At 43.5% G+C, this 25,405-nt stretch overlaps 1 protein-coding gene across 2 annotated transcripts in view; it reads right to left on the bottom strand.

Annotated features, from left to right (window-relative positions):
* The window catches only part of PIGA (phosphatidylinositol glycan anchor biosynthesis class A), a 79,372-nt gene extending 54,397 nt beyond the window's left edge, over positions 1 to 24,975 (bottom strand). For both annotated transcript variants that reach the window (XM_070767126.1, XM_070767127.1), the window contains exons 1-3: positions 24,737 to 24,975; positions 22,719 to 23,488; positions 20,739 to 20,871 (exon numbers count right to left, since the gene is read on the bottom strand). In XM_070767126.1, coding sequence (XP_070623227.1) covers positions 20,739 to 20,871; positions 22,719 to 23,436 — 851 coding nt within the window. In that variant the 5' untranslated portion in view covers positions 23,437 to 23,488; positions 24,737 to 24,975. The remainder of the gene's footprint in view (positions 1 to 20,738; positions 20,872 to 22,718; positions 23,489 to 24,736) is intronic.
* Between the last annotated feature and the right edge of the window lie 430 nt (positions 24,976 to 25,405).

Raw genomic sequence — 25,405 nt, forward strand, 5'->3', positions numbered from 1 at the left:
GTGCGTGCCCACCCTCGTGAGTCGGACCCTGAACTACTTGAGTCAGGTCCATGGCTGTCATGGTGGCCATGAACTCCTGTGCCAGTCCAGAGGAACCGCCGAGCGACGGCAGATTGAAGTCCCCCAGGACGATAAGTCCGGGGAACTCCACCGCCAGCCCGGCCACCTCGAGTAGCACAGGCAGGGCTGTTGACACGCAGCTGGGAGGCAGGTACGTGAGTAACAAGCCCACCTGAACCCCTAAGTCCAACTTCACCAGGAGGGACTCGCAATCCGCAACCTCTGGAGCAATGAGCCTACGCAGGCCAAGGCTCTCCCTGGCTATAATAGCCACTCCTCCCCCCTTCCCTGGGGTCGAGGTTGGTGCCATACCCAAAACCCAGCTGGGCAAATTTCAGAGAGAGGAACTCCTCCCTCCGGGCCCAGCCAGGTTTCGGTCACATAAGCCAGGTCGGCCTCCTCATCCAGGATCAGATCCCGGATGAGGAGAGCTTTATTTACCACCGACCTGGCATTGAGTAGCAACAACTTGAGCCCAGGGCCAGAATTACACTCATCACCAGTGCCTTGAGTTAAGCTCATGGAGCCTGAAGAAGGGATCGCTACTAAGCAGCGATCCCTCCTTCCCCTAGAACGGCTAGCTCCATGGCTTCCGCCATACCTGCCTCTCCCCAGCAAGACCGGGATATTTTGACCCTCTGCCACCCCAGAGATAAGTGTCCCCTCCCCTCCTGCCCCTCCAGCGTCAGGTGTGCCAAAAATTCCATTCATGTCATATTCATTCATTCCATACATATTATAATCCCCCCCACCCACTACATTCCATCTATCACCCCCTCCCATTCATTTTCATTCACAGTATTCCATTCATTCCAATAATTACTAAAATAGTCCCATTCATTCATGCCATCACTACCATCCTCCCATCCACTTAAAAATCCCCACAATAATTTAATTAAAAAGAGTTAATATAAAACTAACAGTTCATATTATTAAAATATTAATTATTAAAAATATAGATAAATATAAGTAATAAAAATAAAAATATAGGTAGAAGATATTTCAACTGGTCAGTTAATTAATCAATTAAGCCAAGTTCATATAGATATCATCCAGTCTAATAAGGTGAGTCCAAGGGATGTATGATGTTATTAGTAGGACAAACAGTCCTGAGTATAAACTCTGTCCTCTGTCCTCCCAGGTTTTCTCTTTGCCACTGTCATTGTTATCAGCTTTCTCACCTCCACGACACCCCCGGTCTCTCATTGGTCGCCCCAAATGTCTACCAGTACCTCTGCTGTTATTTGAGAGGTATCTCTGTATCTCCTGGTCTTCAGTTATAGCATCCAGCAGCCACAAGGTTTTCATACTGTCAATTTCAATCTGGCAGTCTCTTTCTCACAATCTCCTTGTTCACTATAATGGCAGGCCCTCCTTCTTCCAGGCACTCCAGCACCGAGTATGTCCACCGCAAAGCCCTCCGACGTCGAGCGTGCCCACCATGTAACCACTCGGCGTCCAGCGTCTATCCGGTAGATCCCGTTGTTTTTGGGAACGTCCTGCTGTTGTGGGGGACGTTTTCCTCCATCTACTTTCCTCCTCGGCCCGTGCACAGTCCGCCCAGCATGCTTGCCCAGAACATTCACACGCTCGCTCGCTCCTTCTCAGTCCCTCTCTCCTTTTCCACCTCTGTCCCGTGTCGGTATGAGTCAATGCTAGGCGGCAACCCCCACTCTTCTTATCTCTGCCAGCCCCCGGGTTGAGCCTCAATGTGATTGCAACAATACAGCTCACCCCACTGCAGAATGCTCTTAAAAAGTGTGGATTCAGGGCATAATCAAGCCAGCTCGGTCATGGTCGCCATTTTCCGAGCCCCAGCTGATTGGGGCTCCCAGCTTTCTCACAGCAGGAAATAAAGAGAAAAGCACTGCCGAGACACAAGGTAACACGATCCTCCGAAACGGGGGAGTCTAATCCTTCTGAACTATCTGTTGTTTTTCAAAATTAACTGAAAAATTTCCCTATATTTGATCTTAATGCCGTAGTCCAGCGGAGCAGCAGTCTCTTCCCTCCCTCCTGCTACTCAACCGGAACCGGAACCTGATTATGACCAGATTATGAATACCCAATTCAAAAAATGTATTATTGTATGGTATTTTAAGATTGGTGGTATATTATATTGCATATGTCATTGGTGTGCAAAAAAAAATAAAAATCTTTTTCCTGAAAAAAGGAAGAGACATTCTCCTTTTTTTTTAGACAACTGTATGTTGCATTATTTGAAATATTTGTTTGGAATAGGTGTTTTTGGGGGTTTTCCCTATTTTTATTTTTTACTCCTTATTCTATTTTTCTTAACTTCAGCACTTTAAAAATTCTTTAAAAATGTTAAGATTTTATACTTAATATTTTTTATTTTAAAATATTAGAAAATACTCAAATATCCTTTTTTGTATTTTTACTTCTCCCCTCCCTTTTAAAATTTTTAACCTTTTTTATATTATAAATCCTTTTTTTTTTTCCTTCTGCTTTGTTTTATTACTAAGTGGGCTACTTTATTGGGTACTAATTTGAGTGCTGGATTAATTGATCCATCTTCTGGACTACTTCAGGATTGTTGTTCCCTTCCCCCCCCCTTTTCCCCCCTCTCTTTTTTCTCCCTTTTTTGTTTTTGTTTTTATATTATCTTTTTCGGATTAGATATATTTTCTTTTCTCATTTTTGGATTTATATTTTTCTTTTCTCTTTTTTGTCTGATATTTTTGAGAACGTTGGTGAGTCTTATTCAGTGTCGGAATATATATATATAGATAGATAGAATTGTCGGCTATCAATAAAATTAACTGCCTTGGAAATGGCCCTAGGTTGGGCCGAGAGGCAAATAAGGAGCTGTGATGTTCCTTCAATACACCAGGGTGATTCAACACGAAAATATGTAACCCTTCCCTGGTGCAGAGCTGAAGGGATTGGATACTATAGCCTAGAGGATAATTCTCTGCCTTACAAGGCAAAGGTTGCAGCTTCAAGTCCCAGTGGGTATGGCTAGCTGATGAGGCCAAAATAAGGCCAAAATAGATCTATCCTAGTCTCCCTTAATTTTCAAATTCAGCAAAAAAACGTGACACACACACACACACACACACACACACACACACATAGATATATATATATACATCTTCTTTTTAAATTTCCTTTTTAACTTTTTGTATTCGTTTTTACTTTTAGCTGGGTGTTCCTTTGTTTGATTATTAGATCCTTTAAAAAATATTTCTACTTTTGGCTTTGTTTTTTATGTTTTTTTTACCTTTTTACCTTTACTCGTGTACCTATTTTTTTATCCCCCCCCCTTTTTTTGGATGCTGATTTTTATCGGGTGTTTTTAACACCGGTTTGTATACCCATACCTTGGATTATTATTTGTTTGGATTACTACTGGCTGATTGGAGTATAAAATAGCTGCAAAGAAACCACCTCATGTTAGTACACCACCACAGACACCAAGTATTACAGAGAAATTGGAGTTTGCTGAAATTAAAAATGCAATACAGGCCTTAAGAGAAAAGGTAAAATTGAGTAGAGACAGGGCAAAACAAGAATTTATTGTAGTCAAAGAAAATTTGAATCAAGTGATTAAAAATTTAAATCTAGTCAACGTTGAGATGGAACAAATGAAGGAAACTATCAACAAAAATGTACAATGTATACAAAAAGTGGAAGAAAAGATTCAATTTCACGATACAAAAATAGAGGAATTGATTACAGAGGAGAAAAAACAAGAGAGGACTTCCATAGTCCTGGAAGTGGACAAAGCTAAATTTTATTTGCGCTTCCAGGATATTCCAAAAGAAAAAGGCGAGAATTTACACACGTTAAGTGATATCCTAGCAGAAACAATGGACGAAGACAAAGAAAAAAATATGATTGATATTGATGAAGTTTCCAGAGTGAGCACAAGATATGCCATGAGGCACAATCTACCAAGAGAAGTACATGTTCGATTCACTAAAAAGATGTACAGAACACAAATTCTGCAAAAAGTGAGAACGACAACAATTAAGTATAAAGAAAAGGAAATCACTGTTTTAAAGCAGGTTCCAAGGAAAGTAAGAGACGTACGAAGAGAATATCAATTTCTGACAAACAAACTTCATCAAAGAGGAATACATTTAGATGGCTGTTTCCAAAAGGCATATTTTTGATATGGCAAGGTCAAAGATATAGATTGGATTCAGTCAACAAAACAGAACTTTTCTTTCAACAGAAGTTTGGACAAGCTGACGAAGGAGCAAAGGACATACAAGTGATGGCGATTGCAAAAGTACCAGCCCTAGAGAAAAAAGTTTAATAGAATTGAGTGAAGAAAATTTATTGGCTGAGGCAACAGGAGGAGTAAAGGTTCCATCTCAAGAATAAACAGTAACGACAACTAAAGAACAGGTTTTTTGATGGATAGTAAAGAACAAAGAGAAAGGGTGATGACGAGAGCGGCAAAAGAGAGGCAAAAGCCCTAATATAGGACAATAAACACAATTAAAAATGGATGAAGAACTTAAATGGATTTCAATAAATTCTCTTAATTCACAAAATAAGAGAAATAGAATTTTTAACAAACTTAAAAAATTAAATGTGGATATAATCTGCCTCCAGGAAGTTCATATTAAAAATTAACATAAGAAATTCCTTGAAAATAAGTCATTTGGAGCAGTGTTTCCCAACCTTTTTTGAGCCGCGGCACAGTATTCACATTTACAAAATCCTGGGGAACATTGGGGGGGGGAGGGGTGTTTTAAAAAAAGTTTGGACAAAAAAATATCTCTCTTCCTCCCTTTCGCTCTATTTCTCTCTCTCTCCCTCTTTCTCTCTCTCCCTTCCTTCCTCTTTCTTTCCCCCTCTCTCTCCATCTCTCTTTGTTTCTCCCTTCCTTCCTCTCTTTTTCTCCCTCCTTCTCTCTCCCTCCTTCCCTCCCTCTATGTCTTTCCCTCACCCTCCTTCCCCCCTCTTTCTCTCTCTCTCTTGCTTTCTCTCTCTCTCTTGCTGTCTTTTTCTCTCCCTCTCTCTCTCCCTCTCTCTTTCTCTCTCTTGCTATCACTCTTTTGCTTTCTCTCTTTCTCTCCCCCTCGCTCCCTCTTTCTCTCTCTCCCTCTCTTGCTATCTCTTTCTCTCTCTTTCTCTCCCCCCTCTCTCCTTCTCTCTCTCTCTCCCTCTCTTGCTATCTCTTTCTCTCCCCCTCTCTCCCTCTCTTGCTCTCTCTTTCTCTCCCCCCTCTCTTCCTCTCTTTCTCTCTCTCCCTCTCTTGCTATCTCTTTCCCTCTTTCTCTACCCCCTCTCTCCCTCTCTTTCTCTCTCTCCCTCTCTTGCTATCTCTTTCTCTCTCTTTCTCTCAGCAGCGGCATTGGGCGGAGCTCCGGAATGGAGGCACCGACCGGCGGCGGCTGGACATTTTGCTGTAGCCATGGGGCGACGGCAGGGTGATCAGCTGTGAGGCGGAGCTCCGGAAGGGAGGCACAGACGGCGGCGGCTAAACGTGTTGCTAGACGCCGCACATATCTAGCGCTGGGCATGGACGCCCAGCGCTAGATATGTACGGCGTCTAGCAACACGTTTAGCCGCCGCCGTCTGTGCCTCCCTTCCGGAGCTCCGCCTCACAGCTGATCACCCTGCCGTCGCCCCATGGCTACAGCAAAATGTCCAGCCGCCGCCGGTCGGTGCCTCCATTCCGGAGCTCCGCTCACAGCTGGCCACCCCATACTGCCCGCTGCCGCCGCCATCACCCTCCCGCTGTGCGCCGCCCTCCCGCTGCTGCTGCCCTCCCACCAAGCCCCAAAGCTCACCCGCTGCCATCACCAGGGAAACTCCAGCCGGGCGGGGCGCTGCAGCTGCTGGAAAATTTGGAAGGCGCAAAGAAGGAAGCTCAGCTTCCAGTCTCACGACTTTTTGCTCTTCACAAAAAGTTGCGAGACCAGAAGCTGAGCTTATTTCTTCGCGGCACACCTGACCATGTCTCGCGGCACACCAGTGTGCCGCGGCACACCGGTTGGGAAACACTGATTTGGAGAACTTTATACTTCATTAGCAGATTAGGCTAAAAGAGGAGTCGCTGTGTAAATACAGAAGAAAATTGATTCTAATCATATTTATTCAGACAAAGAAGGTAGAATATTGATGGTCGATTTAAAAATTAATAATAAAAAAATACTGTTGGTAGCAATATATGCCCCAAATGATAATCAAGAACTTTTTTATTCAAAGTTACATAAGAAAACTAATGAATTAAACTACGAGAGTATTTGCTTAATGGGCGACTTTAATGTGATAGCAAAAGCAGATTTGGACTATAAGACAAATAAGGAAAATAGATTTAAAAAGAGGATTTTACCTAAATCCTTTTTCAAGATGACAGAGGAATGGAGTATGGTGGATCTTTGGAGAGAAAGTCATTTGCAAGAAAAACAATATACTCTCCTACTTGGCAAGGCATGCTTCATGGCCTAGGATTGATATGATATGGACTACATTGGATTTGTTTAACAATGTTCAAAAAGTAGATATTGATGCTAATGTTTGGGCAGATCATAATCCTATCCTGATGAGTTGGAAAGGCAAAAGGAAAAAATTCATATGGACATTAAGATGAGAAAATATTTCAAGAAAAGAATTTTGAGTTATTTATCAAAAAAGAAATGGCATTTTTCTTCCAAGAAAATAAAAGAGAACATACGTCCCTACTTTGGGACACATCTAAAGCTTATTTTAGAGGCCTGGTTACAACATATGTGAACAAGAAAAATAGATTAAAGCTTAAGGATAATAAAGATCTTGAACTGAAACATAGAAGATTTTGAATAAGACTATTGAATTAAAGTCAGAGATATACCTTCTAGGCATTTTACTAGATAGCTTTGATAAAGAAGAGACATATTTAATTATACATATAGTTACGGCTGTAAGGATTGTGTATGCACAAAACTGGAAATTAAATAGGGTACCAACTCAAAGAGAAGTTTTGAGGAAAATTATGGACTGGGCAGAAATGAATAGATTGACTTTGAAAATGAAATATTAAACAGGATTCTGATTATTATAAAATTTGGGGGGAAATTTTATGACTGAATGGAAAATTAAAACATAAATATTATACCATCATACCTCGTCTTACGAACCTAATTGGTTCCAGGGGGAAGTTCGTAAGACGAAAGGTTCGTAAGACGAAACATTGTTTCCCATAGGAAACAATGTAAAGTCAATTAATCCGTGCAACCAAAAAAAACCCCCCACAAAAAAACGCTGCCGCCCGGCTGTCACCTTTTAAAACAGCCTGGGGGCTTCTCAGCGACCTCCCGAACGCCGAACGCCAAACCCAAACTTCCGGGTTCGCCGTTCGGGAGGCCGCCGAGAAGCCCCCAGGCTGTTTTAAAAGGTCACAGCCGGGCTGGGGGGCTCCCCAGCAACCTCCCGAACCCCGAACTTTTGCTGAACTTCTGGGTTCGGGGTTCGGGAGGTTGCTGGGAAGCCCCCCAGCCCGGCTGTCACGTTTTAAAACAGCCGCGTGGCTTCCCAACAGCTTCCCGAAGCCGAACGCCAAACCCGAACTTCCGCGTTCGGTGTTCGGAGGCTGCTGGAAAACCGCGCGGCTGTTTTAAAAGGTGACAGCCGGGCTGGGAGGCTTCCCAGCAACCTCCTGAACCCCGAGGTTCGGCAAAAGTTCGGGGTTCGGGAGGTTGCTGGGAAGTCCCTCAGCCCGACTGTGACCTTTTAAAACAGCCGGGCGGCTTCCCAGCAGCTTCCCGAAGCCGAATGCCAAACCCGAACTTCCGCGTTCAGCGTTCGGAGGCTGCTGGAAAGCCGCGCGGCTGTTTTAAAAGGTCACAGCCAGGCTGGGAGGCTTCCCAGCAACCTCCCGAACCCTGAACCCGGAAGTTCGGCAAAAGTGCGGGGTTCGGGAGGTTGCTGGGAAGTCCCCCAGCCCGGCTGTGACCTTTTAAAACAGCTGGGCGGCTTCCCAGCAGCTTCCCGAAGCCGAACGCCAAACCCGAACTTCCGCGTTCGGAGGCTGCTGGAAAGCCGCGCGGCTGTTTTAAAAGGTCGCAGCCGGGCTGGGGGGCTTCCCAGCAGCCTCCCGAACTGAACCCGGGGTTCAGAAAAATGTTGCCTCTTCTTACGAACATTTTTCGAGTTACGAACGGGCGTTCGGGAGGCTGCTGTGAAGCCCCGCCACCCGGCTGTCACCTTTTAAAACAGCCGGGGGGCTTCCCAGCAGCCTCCCGAATGCCGGTTCGTAACTCGAAAAAAGTTCGTAAGAAGAGGCAAAATTTTTCTGAACCCCGGGTTTGTATCACGAGTTGTTCGTAAGACGAGGGGTTCGTATCTTGAGGTACCACTGTACTTAGTTATCTTGGGTAAAGTTGAGAAAGGAAAATTGAATTGAATTTTGTTAGCCAGATGGCAAGGTAAGAATTAGTGGTAGCACTATATAATGATACGACACAAATTCATTTATTAATAAGAATTTCAACATATAGAATTTTCTATTATAGTTTATGTGATATATCATAAAAAGTATTTTTGTTCTATTTTATATTCACACATACATATATATATATAAACCTCTAGTAATTATTGGGTAAGTTGATATTGAATTAATTAATTTAATATAGAAATGAAAGTTTGAATTAAGATGGGTACAATATAAAGTTTGATATTGTTTATATGATGCAATGTAAGTTTTCAATGTAAGGTGGGGAAAAGATTGTTGTTTTTTGAGGTTTTTCTTTATTTTGATATTATATAAGTTCTATACAATGTTCTTTATAATGGAAGAAAATAGGCGTTGATTGCTTACCTGAACGCCTCTTCTCGTACGGTGAGCGGGTACAGCAGTCTCATGGGTTGCTCATGTCCAATCCGGTGGAACTGAGCCTAGTATTAAAAAAGCTTGCTGGATCCGCCCCTTCCCCAGAATTCGCGAATCCATAGACTAGGCTCAGTTGTGAAGCTCTGTAGTGTTCAACTCTCATTGTTAGAGGAAGAAAGATATAGACAGATAAAGAAGACACATACAAGGGCGGGAAGTGACTGCTGTACCCGCTCACCGTACGAGAAGAGGCGTTCAGGTAAGCAATCAACGCCTATTCTCCGTACTGAAGGAGCGGGTCCAGCAGTCACATGGGACATACCCAATAGATGGTCCCTAGGGTGGGATTAGCTTGCTATCGTGTGAGATAACGGATTGGAGTACCCTTCTGCCGAAGGCAGCATCCGCTGAAGCGTAAGAATCAATCTTGTAGTGCCTGATGAAGGAATTTGGCGAGGCCCAAGTGGCTGCTTTGCAGACCTCCTCCAACGGGGCTTGAGTCGCCCAAGCGGCCGAGGTGGCTGCGCTCCTGGTGGAATGCGCTGTGATGTTCCTTGGAACTGAGAGGGAGGCCGACTCATAGGCCTTAGATATAGTCCCTCTGATCCAACGGCCTATTACTGTTGAAGACACTTTGGCCCCCATGACTCTGGGATGATAGGCTACAAAAAGTGCTTCTGACCTCCGAAAGGGTCCTGTGCGTTGGATATAGATTCTCAGCGCTCTGGTGAGATCCAGGGTGTGCCATCTAATTGCCAAAGGATGGTCTCGTTGGAGGCAGAAGGAAGGTAGGACAATATCCTGAGATCTGTGGAACATGGAACTGACCTTGGGTAAGAAGGTGGGGTCCAGTCGCAAGACTACCTTGTCCTGATGGAATTGGCAAAGGTCCTGCCTGATTGAGAGGGCAGCCAGCTCCGAAATGCGTCGGGCAGAGGTAATAGCCACCAGGAAAGCTACCTTAAAGGATAGGTACCTGAGGGACGCCGATTTTAGGGGTTCGTATGGTGCCTGCGTGAGGGAATGGAGAACCCGAGGCAAATCCCATGATGGGTACCTGTGGACCTTGGAAGGTCTGAGGTTGGCTATGCCCTTGAGGAATTCCTGAACTTCAGGGAAGGATCGGAGAGGCTGTCTGCGGGGACCTCCTAGGACAGATGAAATGGCTGCCAGATGACGCCGGAGGGTGCTGGTGGAAAGTCCTTTATGGAAGCCTTGCATAAGGAAGGAAATGATTCTGTGTATGGGGATGCACAGAGGGGAGAGACCTTCCTGTAGACACCACTGGTGAAACTTGGACCACGTGTGGTCGTAGATTCGATTGGTCGAACCCCTTCTGGCCTTTAAAATGACCTCCACTGAATCGGGGTCATGACCACGCAGTTCTAAATCTCTCCTGATAACAGCCAGGCGGTGAGGTGGAACCACTCCGGGTCTGGATGGAAGGAGGCCCCCTGCCGCAGCATATCCCCCGAAACGGGGAGTCGCCAAGGGTCCTGGACGGACAGCTGTTGGAGATCCGCGAACCAGGGCCGGCGGGGCCAGTGAGGGGCGATTAGGATTACTCGGGCCCTCTCGGTGAGGACCTTGTGAATCACGTCCGGGAGGATTGGAATTGGAGGAAATGCGTAGAGTAGGCCTGGAGGCCATGGACTCCGAAGGGCATTGATTGCTTCCGCTCCCGGGGATGGAAATCTGGAATAGAAGCGAGGGAGTTGGGCGTTCGCATTGGTCGCGAAGAGATCCAGAATTGGTAGGCCGAATCTGAGGGTGATTTGATGGAACAGGTCTTGATGGAGGTTCCACTCTCCTGGGTCTATCGTTGCCCGGGATAGCCAATCCGCCTGGACGTTGAGACTCCCCGAGATGTGATCGGCCAGGAGCGACTGGAGATGTTTTTCCGCCCAAAGGCCCAGCTTGAGGGCCTCCCTCATGAGAGCCTTGGATCTCGTGCCCCCCTGTCTGCAAATGTGGCTTTTCGTGGCAATGTTGTCGGTGAGAATGAGAACGTGCCGGTTGGGAATGCGAGGAAAGAAATGCTTCAGAGCCAGGGAAACGGCTCTTAACTCTAGCCAATTGATTGGCCTGGAAGCTTCCTCCGGGGACCACGTGCCCTGGGCTATCATCCCCTGGGCGTGGGCGCCCCATCCCGATAGACTGGCATCTGTGGTGATGACAAATTGATCCGGGCACCTGAACGGGGATCCTCTGTCCATGGCCGGAGACTTCCACCACTTGAAGGATCTGCGAACACTCAGTGGGATGACAATGCGTCGATTTGAGTTGCTGTGCCCTGATCTCTGAAAAGGTAACAGAAGCCACTGGAGTTCCCTAGCATGAAGGCGAGCCCAGGGAATGATGCCTATGCATGACACCATCTTCCCCAAAAGGGAAGATAGAGTGACTATGGGAACTGAAGAGTGAGATAAAATGCTAGAAATTAACTCCACTATACTGAGTTTTCTCTCGGGAGAGAGAAAGACCTGGGAGGATTCTGAATCAATAATGGATCCCAGGTGAGAAATGGATGTGGAGGGTTGGAGATGGCTTTTATCAAAGTTGATGGAAAATCCATGGTCCTGAAGGACTGACATGGTGACAGAAAGGTCTGTTTTCACTTTCTCTAGGGAGTTCCCATGAATCAAAATATCATCAAGATAACATAGAATGTGGATGGGGAACGCCCTGATGTAGGCCGCCAGAGACCCCAAGAGCTTTGTAAAGACCCGAGGGGCCGAGGAAAGGCCAAATGGCATCGCCCTATACTGGAAATGCCTGCCTTGAAAAGAAAAACGTAAAAATTTTCTGTGGCATTTGGCTATAGGAATGTGAAGGTAGGCCTCAGTGAGGTCTAAGGAGACCATGAAATCTCCCGAGTGAATGGCGGCCAAAATAGAAGACAAGGAGTGCATCTTAAACTTCCTATATTTGATGAATAAATTTAGTTTCTTTAAATCCAAAATAGCTCTCCAACCTCCGGAGGACTTTGGAACCATAAATAGGATGGAGTAAAAACCTAGGCCCTTCTGACCGGAAGGGACCGGTTGAATGGCTCTGATGGACAAAAGATGAGAAATGGCCTCCTCCATACGGTTACAATCTGAGGAAGACCTGGGAGAAGGGCAGGAAATAAAACGTTTAGGGGGAGGAGAAATAAATTCTAAAAGAAGGCCTGATTGAACAGTGTCAATGACCCAAGGGTCCTTGGAGGTGAGACGCCAATTAGAGGCGAAATGAGCTAGGCGACCCCCTATGGGAATAGAGATAGGATTACCATCTAGGTTTTTTTGAAGCCCTGTTAGAGGAAGCTCCCCTTTGGAAGCGAAACCCTCTACCCCTGGAGTTCCTACCTTGGGAACGAAAGCGGGGGGAATACTGACCTGGAGATCTCTGGTAGGAAGCCATTTGATCTTGCTGGCGCCCTGGGCGACGAAAGGACTGCGTTTTGGTAGCCTTTTTTGTGGTTGGACCCAAAACTTTCTTCTTGTCCGTGGTTTCCGTGAGGAGTGGATCCAGAAGATCACCGAAGAGAAGGTCGCGCTTTAAGGGACCCTGGGATAACTGCCACTTTTGGCGAACTCCCGCTTGCCAAGGGCGAATCCATAGGAGTCTTCTTGCCGTAGTAGAAGCTGCAATAGACTTAGCAGAAAATCTAGTAGATTGCAAGGTGGCATCAGCCACGTACTGGGCAGCTGCAAAGACCTTGTTGAAGTCTTGTTGACCTCTCAAGTCATCGGGAGGGATATGCTGTTGAAGTTGGCGAAGCCACAGCAGCATGGCTCTGGAGAAAAAGGAAGCCGCTGCAGAGCTTTTAGTGGCCCAGGAATCAGCGGTGAATCCTCTTTTGAGCATTTGCTCAATACGCTTGTCCTCTGGGCGGAGGACTTCCTCCGCCTCGCCTGGCACAGCCGCTGCCGAGTGAAGAATCTTGACAGGTTCATCCGGTTTGGGAAAGGATAGAAGCTCTTCATAGGAAGAGGAAAGTTTGTACAACTTTCTGTCCTTGGTGGAGGGATTAAGGCCAGAGGCTGGAAATTCCCACTGTTTGAGTAAAGCATCTTTAAATAACTTAGGCATAGGAATTACCTCGTTATCCTCCTGTTCCTCTGTGAAGTAAGGTAAATTCTCTTCCGGGGGATCAGTGGAAGTGGAGGCTTGTTTCTCCTGGGCCGCTAATCCCGTAGAAATTCTAGCTTTGAGGAGGAGAGATTTGAATAATTGAGAAGGAAAAATAGTAATAGGAGGGGGAACCTTTATTTGGGATTCCTCATCATCTGATAGGCCTTGAAAGGCATCCTCATCATCCTCTATATCCTCATATTCATCCTGGGAGGAATCTGAATCATCCTGAATAGGAGCTCTGACCGCTGAGGGAGAACCCAGGGGGCGGGAGGAGCGAGAAGGAGGAAGAGGTAAGGGAAGCTCATTGATGGAGGAGAGTTTGGCATCAATGGCTTTGGACAACACAGCAAAAATAGACTGGAACTCAGGAGGTAAGTTGGAAATATCAGCAGAAATGGCAGAAGAATCCCTAAAGGCCTGGGAGGATCCTGGCTGGGGGGAATCTTCAATAATATCTGGTTCCTCTGGACCTATGCCCCATAGGTTAGGTTGGGGTCTGTCTAGGTTTGGCTCATCCAGAGATAACACAGGGACCCCAGAAGGAGGAAGACTAGAAGCCTCTGGTGGGTCTTGACTACTGATTACTTGGGCCTGCACTTTCAAACGTTTTGCTGATTTGTCATGGATTTTTTGTAGGGCTAGGTCCCTTCTCTTCTCGGCCCTGGTGACCTTGGTCGAGGGGCGGGCCCCAGGAGAAGAGGAGGAAGAGGCCTGGGGGATACTAGTAATTTCATCGCCTGTAGGCCTGGCCTCTCTGGGACCTTTAGTTGTGCCTCTCTTGGGAAAGGTAGCCATAGTCTGACAATTAACAGAAGACAAGGCTGAGCCAATAACTGAATAATAAGGAGAAGAATTTCAAGGACTTCCCAAGAGGAATGGATCCTGCTTCGAGGCCTCGAAGCTGCTGAGACGTGAGGACAATCTGGGCAAACCCAGAGTTCGTGCCCCCAAATCCAGCGGGGCCAGCCTCCCTAAACTTAGCAATTAAGTAAACCAAGGCACTCTGGTTGGAGGCTTAGCCGGTGGAGAATTTAGCCTGGGACCCCCAAGGCCCGCTCCGGGATCCACGCGGTGGACTGAGGCCTACGCGGCTGGCAGGAGGCCAACACGAGAGGCCTAGATTTAAAAAGGGCGCGAAGGCCTTCGCGCCGAAAAAAATCGCTCCGTAAAATTTCTTAAAGGGAAAGCGATCGACTAAGTCCAGGAGACTAGAAGGCGTCTCACTCCGCAGGAGGTATTTTTTTTTTAGCCCTTAAATATTTTTATATACAATAAATAATCAATAATTCAATAGGTAAATACTTGCACCAGGACCTCCAGGCCAAAGGATTAGAAGAATCCACAAGCGGCCGCAGGAATCGTAACCGGCAAAACCGCCGGGGGAAAACGAAACCGCAACTTCTCCCAAGTAAAAAAGCCTAGCCGCTTTTTTTCTTTTTTTCCTTTTAAACGGCTGGCGCAATTAGTGCAAGTAAATAATTAAAGACAATAAATCTTACTACTTTTTGAAGGAAAGGATCGAAGGGAAGGTGTTAGAATGTTGAACGAGCTATCACAATACAACCGCAGGATATGCGAACTGAGCGAATTCTGGGGAAGGGGCGGATCCAGCAAGCTTTTTTAATACTAGGCTCAGTTCCACCGGATTGGACATGAGCAACCCATGAGACTGCTGGACCCGCTCCTTCAGTACGGAGAACAAGCTTTCACTGAATGATTGATAGAAAAAGAAAAAGAAAAATTGTATATATGTTTTACTTTAAGCATGGGTTTAGTGTTTGTACTTATGCATTGTTTTTTATTCTATTTGGAAAATATTTTACTGAAAATAATCAAAGAGGATCAATATGGGTTTACAAAGGGTAGGAAGATAAGTGAATCAATTAGAAATGTAATAAATGTGATGCACCACGGTTCTGTTACTAAAAGGAAATTGGGAATTTTGAAATTAGATATCTATAAAGCTTTTGATAAAGTTAATCACAGTTATTTATATAAATTATGTAAAGAATTAAATATGGGGGATAAACTCTGTGAGACTATAAAAGAGATGTATAAAAGAAATGAAGCATATATAAGAGTGAATGGACAAAGAACACAGAGTATTAAAATTCAAAATGGCACTAAGCAGGGCTGTCCATTATCCCCAATGTTATTTGTAATGGCAATAGAGACATTAGTTAATAAAATCAGACAAGATAATACTTGGGTGGGATATAAAGTGGAATTGGAAATGAAATGAAATCTTTTTGCAGATGACGCAATCATATTGACCCAGACCCCGATGGAGATGATTAAAGGTATAAAAATTATCCTGAAACAGTTTAAACAGCAATCAGGGTTATCGGTCAATATAGAAAAATCTGAGATTATGCGTTTAAATATAGGTCTGAGAGAGCAGATAAAAATCAAGTAGTAATCAGGGTTGAAGTTGGGACAAAAGAAAATGAAATATTTGGGAATTAGGTTATTGAGTAATCCAGGGAAGGAGGTTAATTATAAACAGAAATGGAGGAAACTGTTAAAACAGACGAGGACCTGGAACGAGAAAAGGTTAAGGAGAATGGCTAAAATAAGAGCATTAAAAATGATGATAGGTATTAGGGGGTTTATCAGCAGCCAAGTTAAGGGATAGGAATAAAAAACTTAATTATAGGAAAAAGTGGTTAATAGCTAATGAAAAAGATGGTGGATGATGAAGCCCTTGCTTGGAGCTGTATAGAGATGCACTTCAAATTTGAAGATTAATGGAGCTGCAATTATTCGAAAATAAATGGGTGAAATTGGAAAAAGAGATGAATGGGATAAAGAATAGAGAATTAATTTTTATAAGGTAGAATAAGAGCAATCTAGATAAATTAATAGATCCCTTGAAAGGGACTGTGGGAATTTGGAAAAAATGGCAGGGGAAAATAGGATTATATAAATCAAAATTGTCATTGTTATATGTAATAAATAGCGACAATGAAACAAATCTAAATAAGGCAATAGGAGAGTTGAAGGGAAAAGGGATAACTAAGATAAAACAGTTATATGAGAAAGATGGAAGAGTAAGTAGAAATCATATAGAATGGTGCTTGGGTAAGAGAAGATGGTTGCAAATAAATGCAATATGCAAATATTTGAATGAAAAGGAGAACAAAGAAGCACTACTAAGGGAGGAGATAGAGTTAGAGAAAATAATAAGAGAAAAAAGTGACAGCACCAAGGCTCAAGCAAGTAATCTAGGATGGTAGTGCAGGCAGATGGGTGTGTGATCCAAGGATTGACTAAATGGTGGCAAAGCGAATTACAAGTAGATGTGCAAGTGATGAAGAATATAGTGGCGAATATAAGGAAAATTAAGAATACAAGGGTTAGGGAAATGAGAAGGAAAATATTACATAAGTGGTATCACATACCTGCTCAACTTGTATACTTTTAGCAGAATGTTAAGAATACTTTGTTGGCATGGGTGTCAAGATAAGGGGGTGTTTTGAGAATGTCCGGTAGTGCAGAACTTTTAGAAAGAAGTGCAAGAGGATACTAATAGGATGTTAAATATATGGTGGACAATTACAAAGGAAATGGCAGTAGTAGTTAAAAGGAACGAAATGGGAGAATTTAGAGAAATAAAAGAAGCAGTGGTAGAAAGTGCTCAAGTGGTAATAGTCCTAGGTTGGAAGGATGCAACAAAATGGACAATACAAAATTGGTATCGGTACATGTTAGATTACATTCAGTTTATGATTATGGATAAGAGGATGAATTCGGTTAATGAAACCAATCTGCAGAAACTGATGGGGTAAGGTAAGAGGATATGTGGTCAGTAGAATTCGAGACCAAGCTATAAAGAATAAATTAGAATCACTTTATAATATGTAAATAGATATATTGCTCTTGAGTTAAAATGGTATATACAAACTATGCCCCCATTTTGTTGGAGGGGTATGAATTTTATCTGGTAGTGGACACTTAAACACTGAGCACATTGTTATATGTTGTGTGTTATGTGGATGTTCTATATCAGAGGTGGGCAATTAACTTTGCTATAGGGCCGCATGAGAAATGGGGATGGTTTTAGAGGGCCGGACTAATATAATTAACTCAGTTCTATCCAATACTGTATATCAGGGGTCCCCAAACTTTTTACACAGGGGGCCAGTTCACTGTCCCTCAGACTGTTGGAGGGCCGGACTATAAAAAAAATGTATGAGCAAATCCCCATGCACACTGCACATACCTTATTTAAAGTAAAAAACAAAATGGGAAAAAATATAATATTTAATATTTATTCTCCCCCCCCTCTCTCTCTTTGTCCTTCTCTCTTTCTATTTCTCTCTTGCTTGCTTGCTTTCTCTTCTCTCTTTCTCTCACTCACTCTCTTTATATCTCTCCCTCTTTCTCTCTCCCTCTCTCTGTCTCTCCCTCCCTTTCTATCTCTCCTCTTCCTCTCTCCTTCTCTATCTCTCCCTCTTTCTCTCCCTCTCCCCCTTTCTCTATTTCTTTCTTTCTCTTTTCTTTCTCTCTCTTCTCTTTCTCTCACTCACTTACTCTTTGTATCTCTCTCTATTTCTCTCTACCTTTCTTTCTTTCTCTCTCCCTTTCTCTCTGTCCCTCTCTTGCTTTCTCTCTGTCCCTCTCTTTCTTTCTCTCTCTTATCTCTCATTCTCTCACTCACTCTCTTTGTATCTCTCTTTGTATCTCTCTATCTCTCCCTCTTTCTCTCTCCCTTTCTATCTCTCCTCTCCCTTTCTCTCTCTCTCTCTCTTGCTTTTTTTCTCTCTTTCTCTCTCCCCTCTTTTTTCTCTCTCTCTCTCTTTCTCTCTCATACACCACGCCGGCAACAGAGAGAGAAAGAGAGAGGCAGAGGTCGGGCGCGTTACCGGGAGGTGGAGGCGGCGTGGGGACGCTGGGTGCTGGGGACACCGAGGAGGGGGTGGACGTGGCCTCTCAGCTGCAGAGCCGAACAAGGGCGGAGGCAACGGCCGAGTCCGGCGCTGGGGCCATGCGGAGCCGCTCATCCAGGGGGGCGTGGACCGGCAAGGTGCCCTCCGCTCTCTCTCTTTCTCTCCCTGTTGCCGGCATGGTATAAGAGAGAGAGAGAGAAAGGAGGGCGACTTGCCAGTCCACGCCCCCCTGGATGAGCGGCCCCGCATGGCCCCAGCGCCGGACTCTGCCGTTGCCTCCGCCCTTGTTCGGCTCTGCAACTGAGAGGCCACGTCCACCCCCTCCTCGGTGTCCCCGGCACCCAGCGTCCCCACGCTGCCTCCACCTCCCGGTAACGCGCCCGACCTCTGCCTCTCTCTTTCTCTCTCATATACCACGCTGGCAACAGGGAGAGAAAGAGAGAGAGCGGAGGGCGACTTGCCAGTCCACGCCCCCCTGGATGAACGGCCCCGCATGGCCCCAGCGCCGGACTCCGCCGTTGCCTCCGCCCTTGTTCGGCTCTGCAACTGAGAGGCCACGTCCACCCCCTCCTCGGTGTCCCCGGCACCCAGCGTCCCCACGCTGCCTCCACCTCCCGGTAACGCGCCCGACCTCTGCCTCTCTCTTTCTCTCTCATATACCACGCTGGCAACAGGGAGAGAAAGAGAGAGAGCGGAGGGCGACTTGCCAGTCCACGCCCCCCTGGATGAGCGGCCCCGCATGGCCCCAGCGCCGGGCTCCACTGTTGCCTCTGCCCCCGTTCGGCTCTGCAGCTGAGAGGCAGTAGCTACGTTCACTCCTTTGTCCTCCCCGGCACCTAGTGTCCGGCCCCACGCCGCCTCCAGCTCCTGGTAACACACCCGACCTCTACTTGCAGGAACGGGTGGTGGGGCGGCGCAAAGGGGCAAATGTTTCTGTGCGAGGTGGTCGCGCAAGCAGCTTAGAAGGAACAATGACGGCGCGGCCACCTCGCCGCTGACACAGCCCTTCCCTTCCCACAGCCCTGGACAGTTTTTCAATTGCCATCGCCTTTTCCTGAATTTCGCGTCCACTCACCGCGGAGGAGGAGGTGGAGAGGAAAGGAGGCGGGGAGGAAAGCGGCTCTGCAATTGGCCAATTTATTTCTCGCCTTTAGGGAGAGGAACTGTTGCTGCTCTGCCATAGGGCAGCAACAGTTTCTCTCCCTAAAGGCGAGAAATAAATTGGCCAATTGCAGGGCCGCTTTCCTCCCCGCCTCCTTGCCTCTCCACCTTCTCCTCGCTCAGCAGCCGACCGCGGTGAGTAGACAGGAGATTCGGGAGCTTATTATATTGATCAGTAAAATCTCGTGAGCTGCCGCGGGCCGGTTAAAAGACCTCATTGGGCCGCATCCGGCCCGCGGGCTGTAGTTTGGGGACCGCTGCTGTATATAGTATACATATTCTATCTTTTCAGAGCAATAGTAGCTGCTGCAGGGGACAGGGGAGGAAGCACGTGGTATCTGTGTATCACTCCTGTACTGCTCACAGTTAGGGGATTTTTTTGGCGCTGACCACTCTAAAGACCCAGACCCTGGCCTGACCTAAACACCCAGACCCACTCTACAGACCCCTAATTGTTTACTTTATGGCAACACAGTGCACCACAGTCACTGCGCTGGAGTGTTTGCGTGGTTTCTGTGTTTGGATGCTCCTGGTAGGAGATCGGGGTCCGCTCCAGTGTGAGGATGAAAGAGCTCACCGTGTCTGCCAGGACTCCTCTGGTTCCTGCTTTCCTTATGATTCATCCCAGTCCCAGCACATGATGAGTTCTTTCATCCTCATACTGGAGCGGACCCCACCTCCGTGGACCAGTCACAGATAGCAGGCGGGCCAGTCACAGACAGTGGGCAGGCTAGATGCGGCCCATGGGCCGTCCCTTGCCCAGGTCTGTTCTATATTATAAAAAATAATAAAAATATTTTATTAAAAAAAGAGGTTTTGGGCTCAATGCAGTTGAAAGTCAAGGACTAACTGTATTCGTAATATATCCTTCTGAACATGAAGATAATTTATAATTATCTTAAAAAAATGGCATGATAAACTGTTCTAAATAATCATAAGAAAATAATTAAAAAGTAGCTTATGTATAACAAAAGCCAGACTATTTAAGGATGATCCTTTCACAAATTACTCAAGACCCACCCATATCGCCAGGCATGGGGGAATTAAGACATCTCCCACAGACTTTTATATTTTATGTTTGGTATGTATGTGCTGTATGGTTTTTAATTGTTGGGGTTTTATATATCTTTTTATTATTAGATTTGTTCTATTGCTATACTGCTTTTTATTACTGTTGTGATCCGCCCTGAGTCTTCAGAGAGGGGCGGCATAAAAATCTAATAAATTATTATTATTATTATTACTTCTGTGAGGATGAAGTCACAGAAAGTCATACAGTAAATGCAACTGATGTAAACTAGATTTAGCCATAATTTATTTTCTATCCCATATTTTAAGAGTTTTCTTTACTTACTAATTATACCTTTTCTACACTTTTTTAATGGAATAAATAATATGATAGATATGCATGGGTAAACAAAACAATATTATCCATTGTGTAAAATCACCCACCTATTCCTTTCTTCATTTCCCTGCTAATCTTCAATTAACTTAGCTCTATTAAATACCTCAGAAAGATAGAAGGCAAAAAAGAAGGGGACAACAGAGAATGAGGTGGATGGAGTCACTGAAGCAGTCGGCGTGACCTTAAATGGACTCCGTTGGATGATAGAGGACAAGAAGATCTGGAGGAATGTTGTCCATGGGGTCGCAATAGGTCGGACATGACTTTGCAACTAACAACAACATTATTAAATGCAATACAGAAAACATACCTCTCATGTAGTTGATATCGTTCCCTTACTTCTTCTAATACAATTCTTTTCGGTCCTTCTCCTCCAACTAAGAAATATAAATCTGAATACTTTTGACATAGCTCGGGAATTATACCACTAAGTAAATCAATACCTAAAAGAAAAATATTTATTCAGTTTTATATAAAATGATTTATTAAGCAATAATCTTTTTAATGAATCGTTTCACCACTTGGCTTTCTGAATTACATAAGCAAAGTATAATGTTTAAAGTATTAGATGCCTTAATAATTTACTAAACCAATATGATATTAATATTGAATGGTTTTTGAAAAAGTTACTTACAACTGGTCTGAAAATTATGATTCTCATACCACCACCACATCTTGCAGTTGTGATTGCATTTTCAGTGCTTGGCAACCAGCTTGCAATTATCACCAGTTGCAATATGATGATGATAATGATGATGATGATGATGATAATAATAATAATAATAATAATAATTTATTAGGTTTGTATGCCGCCCCTCTCTGAAGACTCAGAGATGCCATGAGTTTGTAATATGGGAATTTCTAACTGTTTTCCCGAATAAAATGTTAATTAGATATGCTGATTTTGCTTAACAACCACATCATTTGCTTAATGACTGACATGGTTTGTTGTATAACTATCGTAAATAAAAGTCATAAAACTGAGTCAAGTAACATAGTGACCCACTGAACTATAATAAGGTATGAGCAAAATTCTGAGCTCAATGGTATACAACCTGTTCCTTTTATAAAAATCAATGTTATTTTCAATAACACACTTCATTTCATTTATAATTAAATAAAAACCCTAATGCTCCAGATTAATGGCTGGCAATTTTTAAGGCAAAATTACCACTATGCCTTATATTTAAAAAGAAATAAAGCATTTATCATATAAACACTTAAAATGTCCCTAACATCAAGCATGTTGTGCAAGAGATCATTTTAATTTTGGAAGCCACTGGTCATCTTTTAATTATTTATGATATCATGTTGTCAATCCCAGTCCTGCACAATGTGAAATATTATGTGCCCGTGCTTCTCAACCTTTTCTTCACCAGATTCCCTTTAAATAACATTTGTGGCCCTAGACCATGGCCTCCGATCACCAAGACTCAAGACTTAAATCATAATATTTCTTCAAGCCTTCACGGACCATAGGTTGGTAATCACAATTATATGCAATGTCCAGAGCTCCCCTGAACATTGTCATTAAACTGCAATTTTAATGCAATAGCAAGGAATTGTTCATTATTTTTAATTAAATTTACTCTTAATTTTTATTATATTCAATTAATTCAGATTCTGACCTAGCACTAGCCATTTTTGTAAAGTAACACTGGCAGATCAAGAGAGTACATTCTAGAAGAACATTCAGCCATATACATTATCAAATTATTTTCAATCACAAGCTTGCAGAAAAGATTAGCTTGAGAAAGTTATTGTACAAATTATCTAGTCAATTTTATAACTTGGTCTATTACTTGATTTACTTTCTTGGTCCTAAACTAAAATCCCCAAAACAATAGGGGACTCATTCAAAACCTCATTATACCAATCTTGAAAAATGTACCTGTAGAAATGTTTGACTGAAGAAATCTTTTAAAAGAAAAAAATCAAGTAAACCTCTATTTTTTATTGTGGTTTTGGTACAAGAATGCCCATGTCCTAGAAATTTACGGTATTTCTAATTTATAAATAAATTACAAACCAGTTTTAGCCTTCATTATTTTACAACTATTACTGCAGATTTACAATTCAGCAAGATGCTGCCAGAATTTTTTATATTTAAATTTAAGACCTTTGCTTAAAATTTAAAGACCATGCAAAATAACACTATTTATTTCGTCTTTAAAAAAATTACTCATGTCATACAAATATTTTATTATATTAAAAATGCAAAATCAGTAATTTCTGATCCATACACATTAAAAAAACATTTAAATACATCTTACCCTTCCAACCTCATTACCTTTTCTATATACAAGCCTGCTAACCACAACAATAGTTATTGTTTTGTTGTCACGTTTAGATGCATCTGGAGTGAAGTCAGTAGGATCAACAGCATTAGGGATGACAGAAACTATTTCTGGATTAAGTGCTGCTCTTAATACAGTATTCTCTTTGCTTGTGTAAGAAACACATATTATGTGGTTTGTATCACACAGTGATACAGTCAAGAGTTTATTTGTAAGCACCGAACTGACATCAGCAAATCCAAAAAGTGAATGATCCGTAAAAATTGTCCGTAGTTGCATTGTCTTAGCATGGAAGAGTGCATCATGAGCCATAGAAGAAAATGAACTATGTGCATGGACAATGGTGATTCTTTCTCGAATAAATATGAACCTTAGTAGAGGCAGACTGTGAAAAAGAGTAGTAGCTGTAGACTGGTTGTACATTACTCTTAATGGTAAATAGTAGACTTTTAGTCCATTGGTGAGGTAACGAATGCCTTTGCGATCATCATAAGCATGGGTGACTACAATAACTTTGTGTCCCCTTTCAATTAGGCACTGTGACAACTGGTAAATATGGCTTTCCACTCCACCCATGTTTGGGTAAAAAAAATCAGACACCATACATATTCTATGAACTTGACTGGCACATGCTGGAGACTTATGAGACTTCATAGTTGAAATGATGGAAGAGAGAAACTGTTCTTGAGTTCCTTCTCTTCTATAGGCCATATTAGTTAATCATTAGTCCACGTAAACACCATTCACTTTGAAAAGGAAATTCCTAGATGCAGAAAAATGCACACATTAAGACAAAAAGTGTTTCACTATAGGAATTATAATTTTGAAAGGAATAACATTTTATAATGCAATCCTATACATAATTACACAATCAAGTACAGATAGTTCTTGAGTTATCGAATCCCAGCGTCCGATAAGGTCGACTAAACAATGTCGTCTGGCGGGACCCAGGAGAAGAACCTTCTCTGTGGCGGCCCCGGCCCTCTGGAATCAATTCTCCCCGGAGATTAGAACTGCCCCCACCCTCCTTGCCCTTCGTAAGCTACTCAAAACCCACCTATGTCGCCAGGCTCTGCTAAGGCTATGGTAGAATTGTGTATGGTTTGTCTGAGTTGTATAGTTTTAATAATGGGTTTTTAATGTATTGGATTTGTGATATTGTATTCTGTTGTGAGCCGCTCCGAGTCCTCGGAGAGGGGCCGCATACAAATCTAATAAATAATAATTATTTAGTGATTGAAGTTACAACGGCACTGAAAAAAGTTGATTAATTACTGTTTTTCATACTAATGACCATTGCAGCATCCCCATGGTCACATGATCAAAATTCAAATGCTTGGCAATTGGTTCATTCTTATGACATTTGCTGTGTCCCAGGTCATGTGATCACTTTTTAAAACCTTTGGACAAGCAAAATCAATGGAGAAGCCAGATTCACTTATCAACCAAGTTACTAAATTATCAACTGCAATGATTCACTTAACAACTGTGGCAAGAAGATCGGGAAATGGGGCAAAATTCATTTGATAAATGTCTCACTTGCAACAGAAATGCTGGGCTCAAAGTGGCCCTAAGTCGACGACTACTTGTACAGTATGATAGGGGTTGCAGGAATAGCTAGAATATAATCAATAAATCTTCTAGCTTGTATTGAAAATTTTATACCTATGAACTAAAATGCAGCTTTAAAAACACTGTATACAATATGGCTTATTCAGACAGGGTTACTCAAATTAAGGCAGGCCTCTGGAGTACACGCCTATGATAAAACTGGATCACGAAAATCAATCTATATTAGTCTAGATTCTAGAACGTTGAACAAGCCCGATCATGTATTTGCTGTGCTAATCTTAAAAAATGGGTAATTTATGAACGGTTCCACAGAACATTGCCACTATTAACTCTGTGGAATGCCGGTTTCATCAGCGAAACAATCCCCCTTTCCGACTAGCACGGAACAAATCCCCTTGTTTCCCCTGCCCAATCAGAAAGGCAATGAAAACGCGCATACCGTTCTTGCCCACAACCGAGTCGTTTCAACAGAAAACGAAACTCCTGGCGATGCAAACCACTCCTATGGCGACAGCTCCAATCTTTGTCAGCCACTCGCATGAAATTACATTCTGACATTTCTTAACCCAATCAAAGTCCACAACGCAATTTAGGAGTCACGGTAGGCGGGAACTTTTAGAGTCAGACTTTTTTTTTTCTCCTCTCAGAGTTATTTCCTTAACCAACCGTCTGTCCCTCCTCCCATTTCCCCTTCGTGAAAGGTCTTCCTAGCATCCGCAAAAAGTAACCAGTCATAAGCCTATGCTGGATCACGTGGGCAATAAAAACCAATCGATATTTTGGAAGGATTCTTTGGTATGAAATTATCGCCATTGACTGGCCGGGATTTTTTTACAAGCCGAAGGGGGGGGGGGATTATTATTGGAGATGAAGCATTCCAGCATAGATCAATGTTTTCAATAGAGGTTGTTTGGCTTTATCCTTCCTGGTGCTTTTCCTATCAAATTGCTAGAAATTGATAGAATAAAAACTTCTAATTCTATCCATACTTCTTTCTACGTGCGTTAGGGTCATATCTATGGTATTAACCCCTAGTTAGCCTGGGGATGGGGAAGTCCAGTCTTGCTAAGAAATCTAATTGCTTGATTTTTCTCTTTTTTTTTAGCAG

The sequence above is a fragment of the Erythrolamprus reginae genome, chromosome Z, assembly GCF_031021105.1.
Source record: "Erythrolamprus reginae isolate rEryReg1 chromosome Z, rEryReg1.hap1, whole genome shotgun sequence".
Taxonomy (NCBI): domain Eukaryota; kingdom Metazoa; phylum Chordata; class Lepidosauria; order Squamata; family Dipsadidae; genus Erythrolamprus; species Erythrolamprus reginae.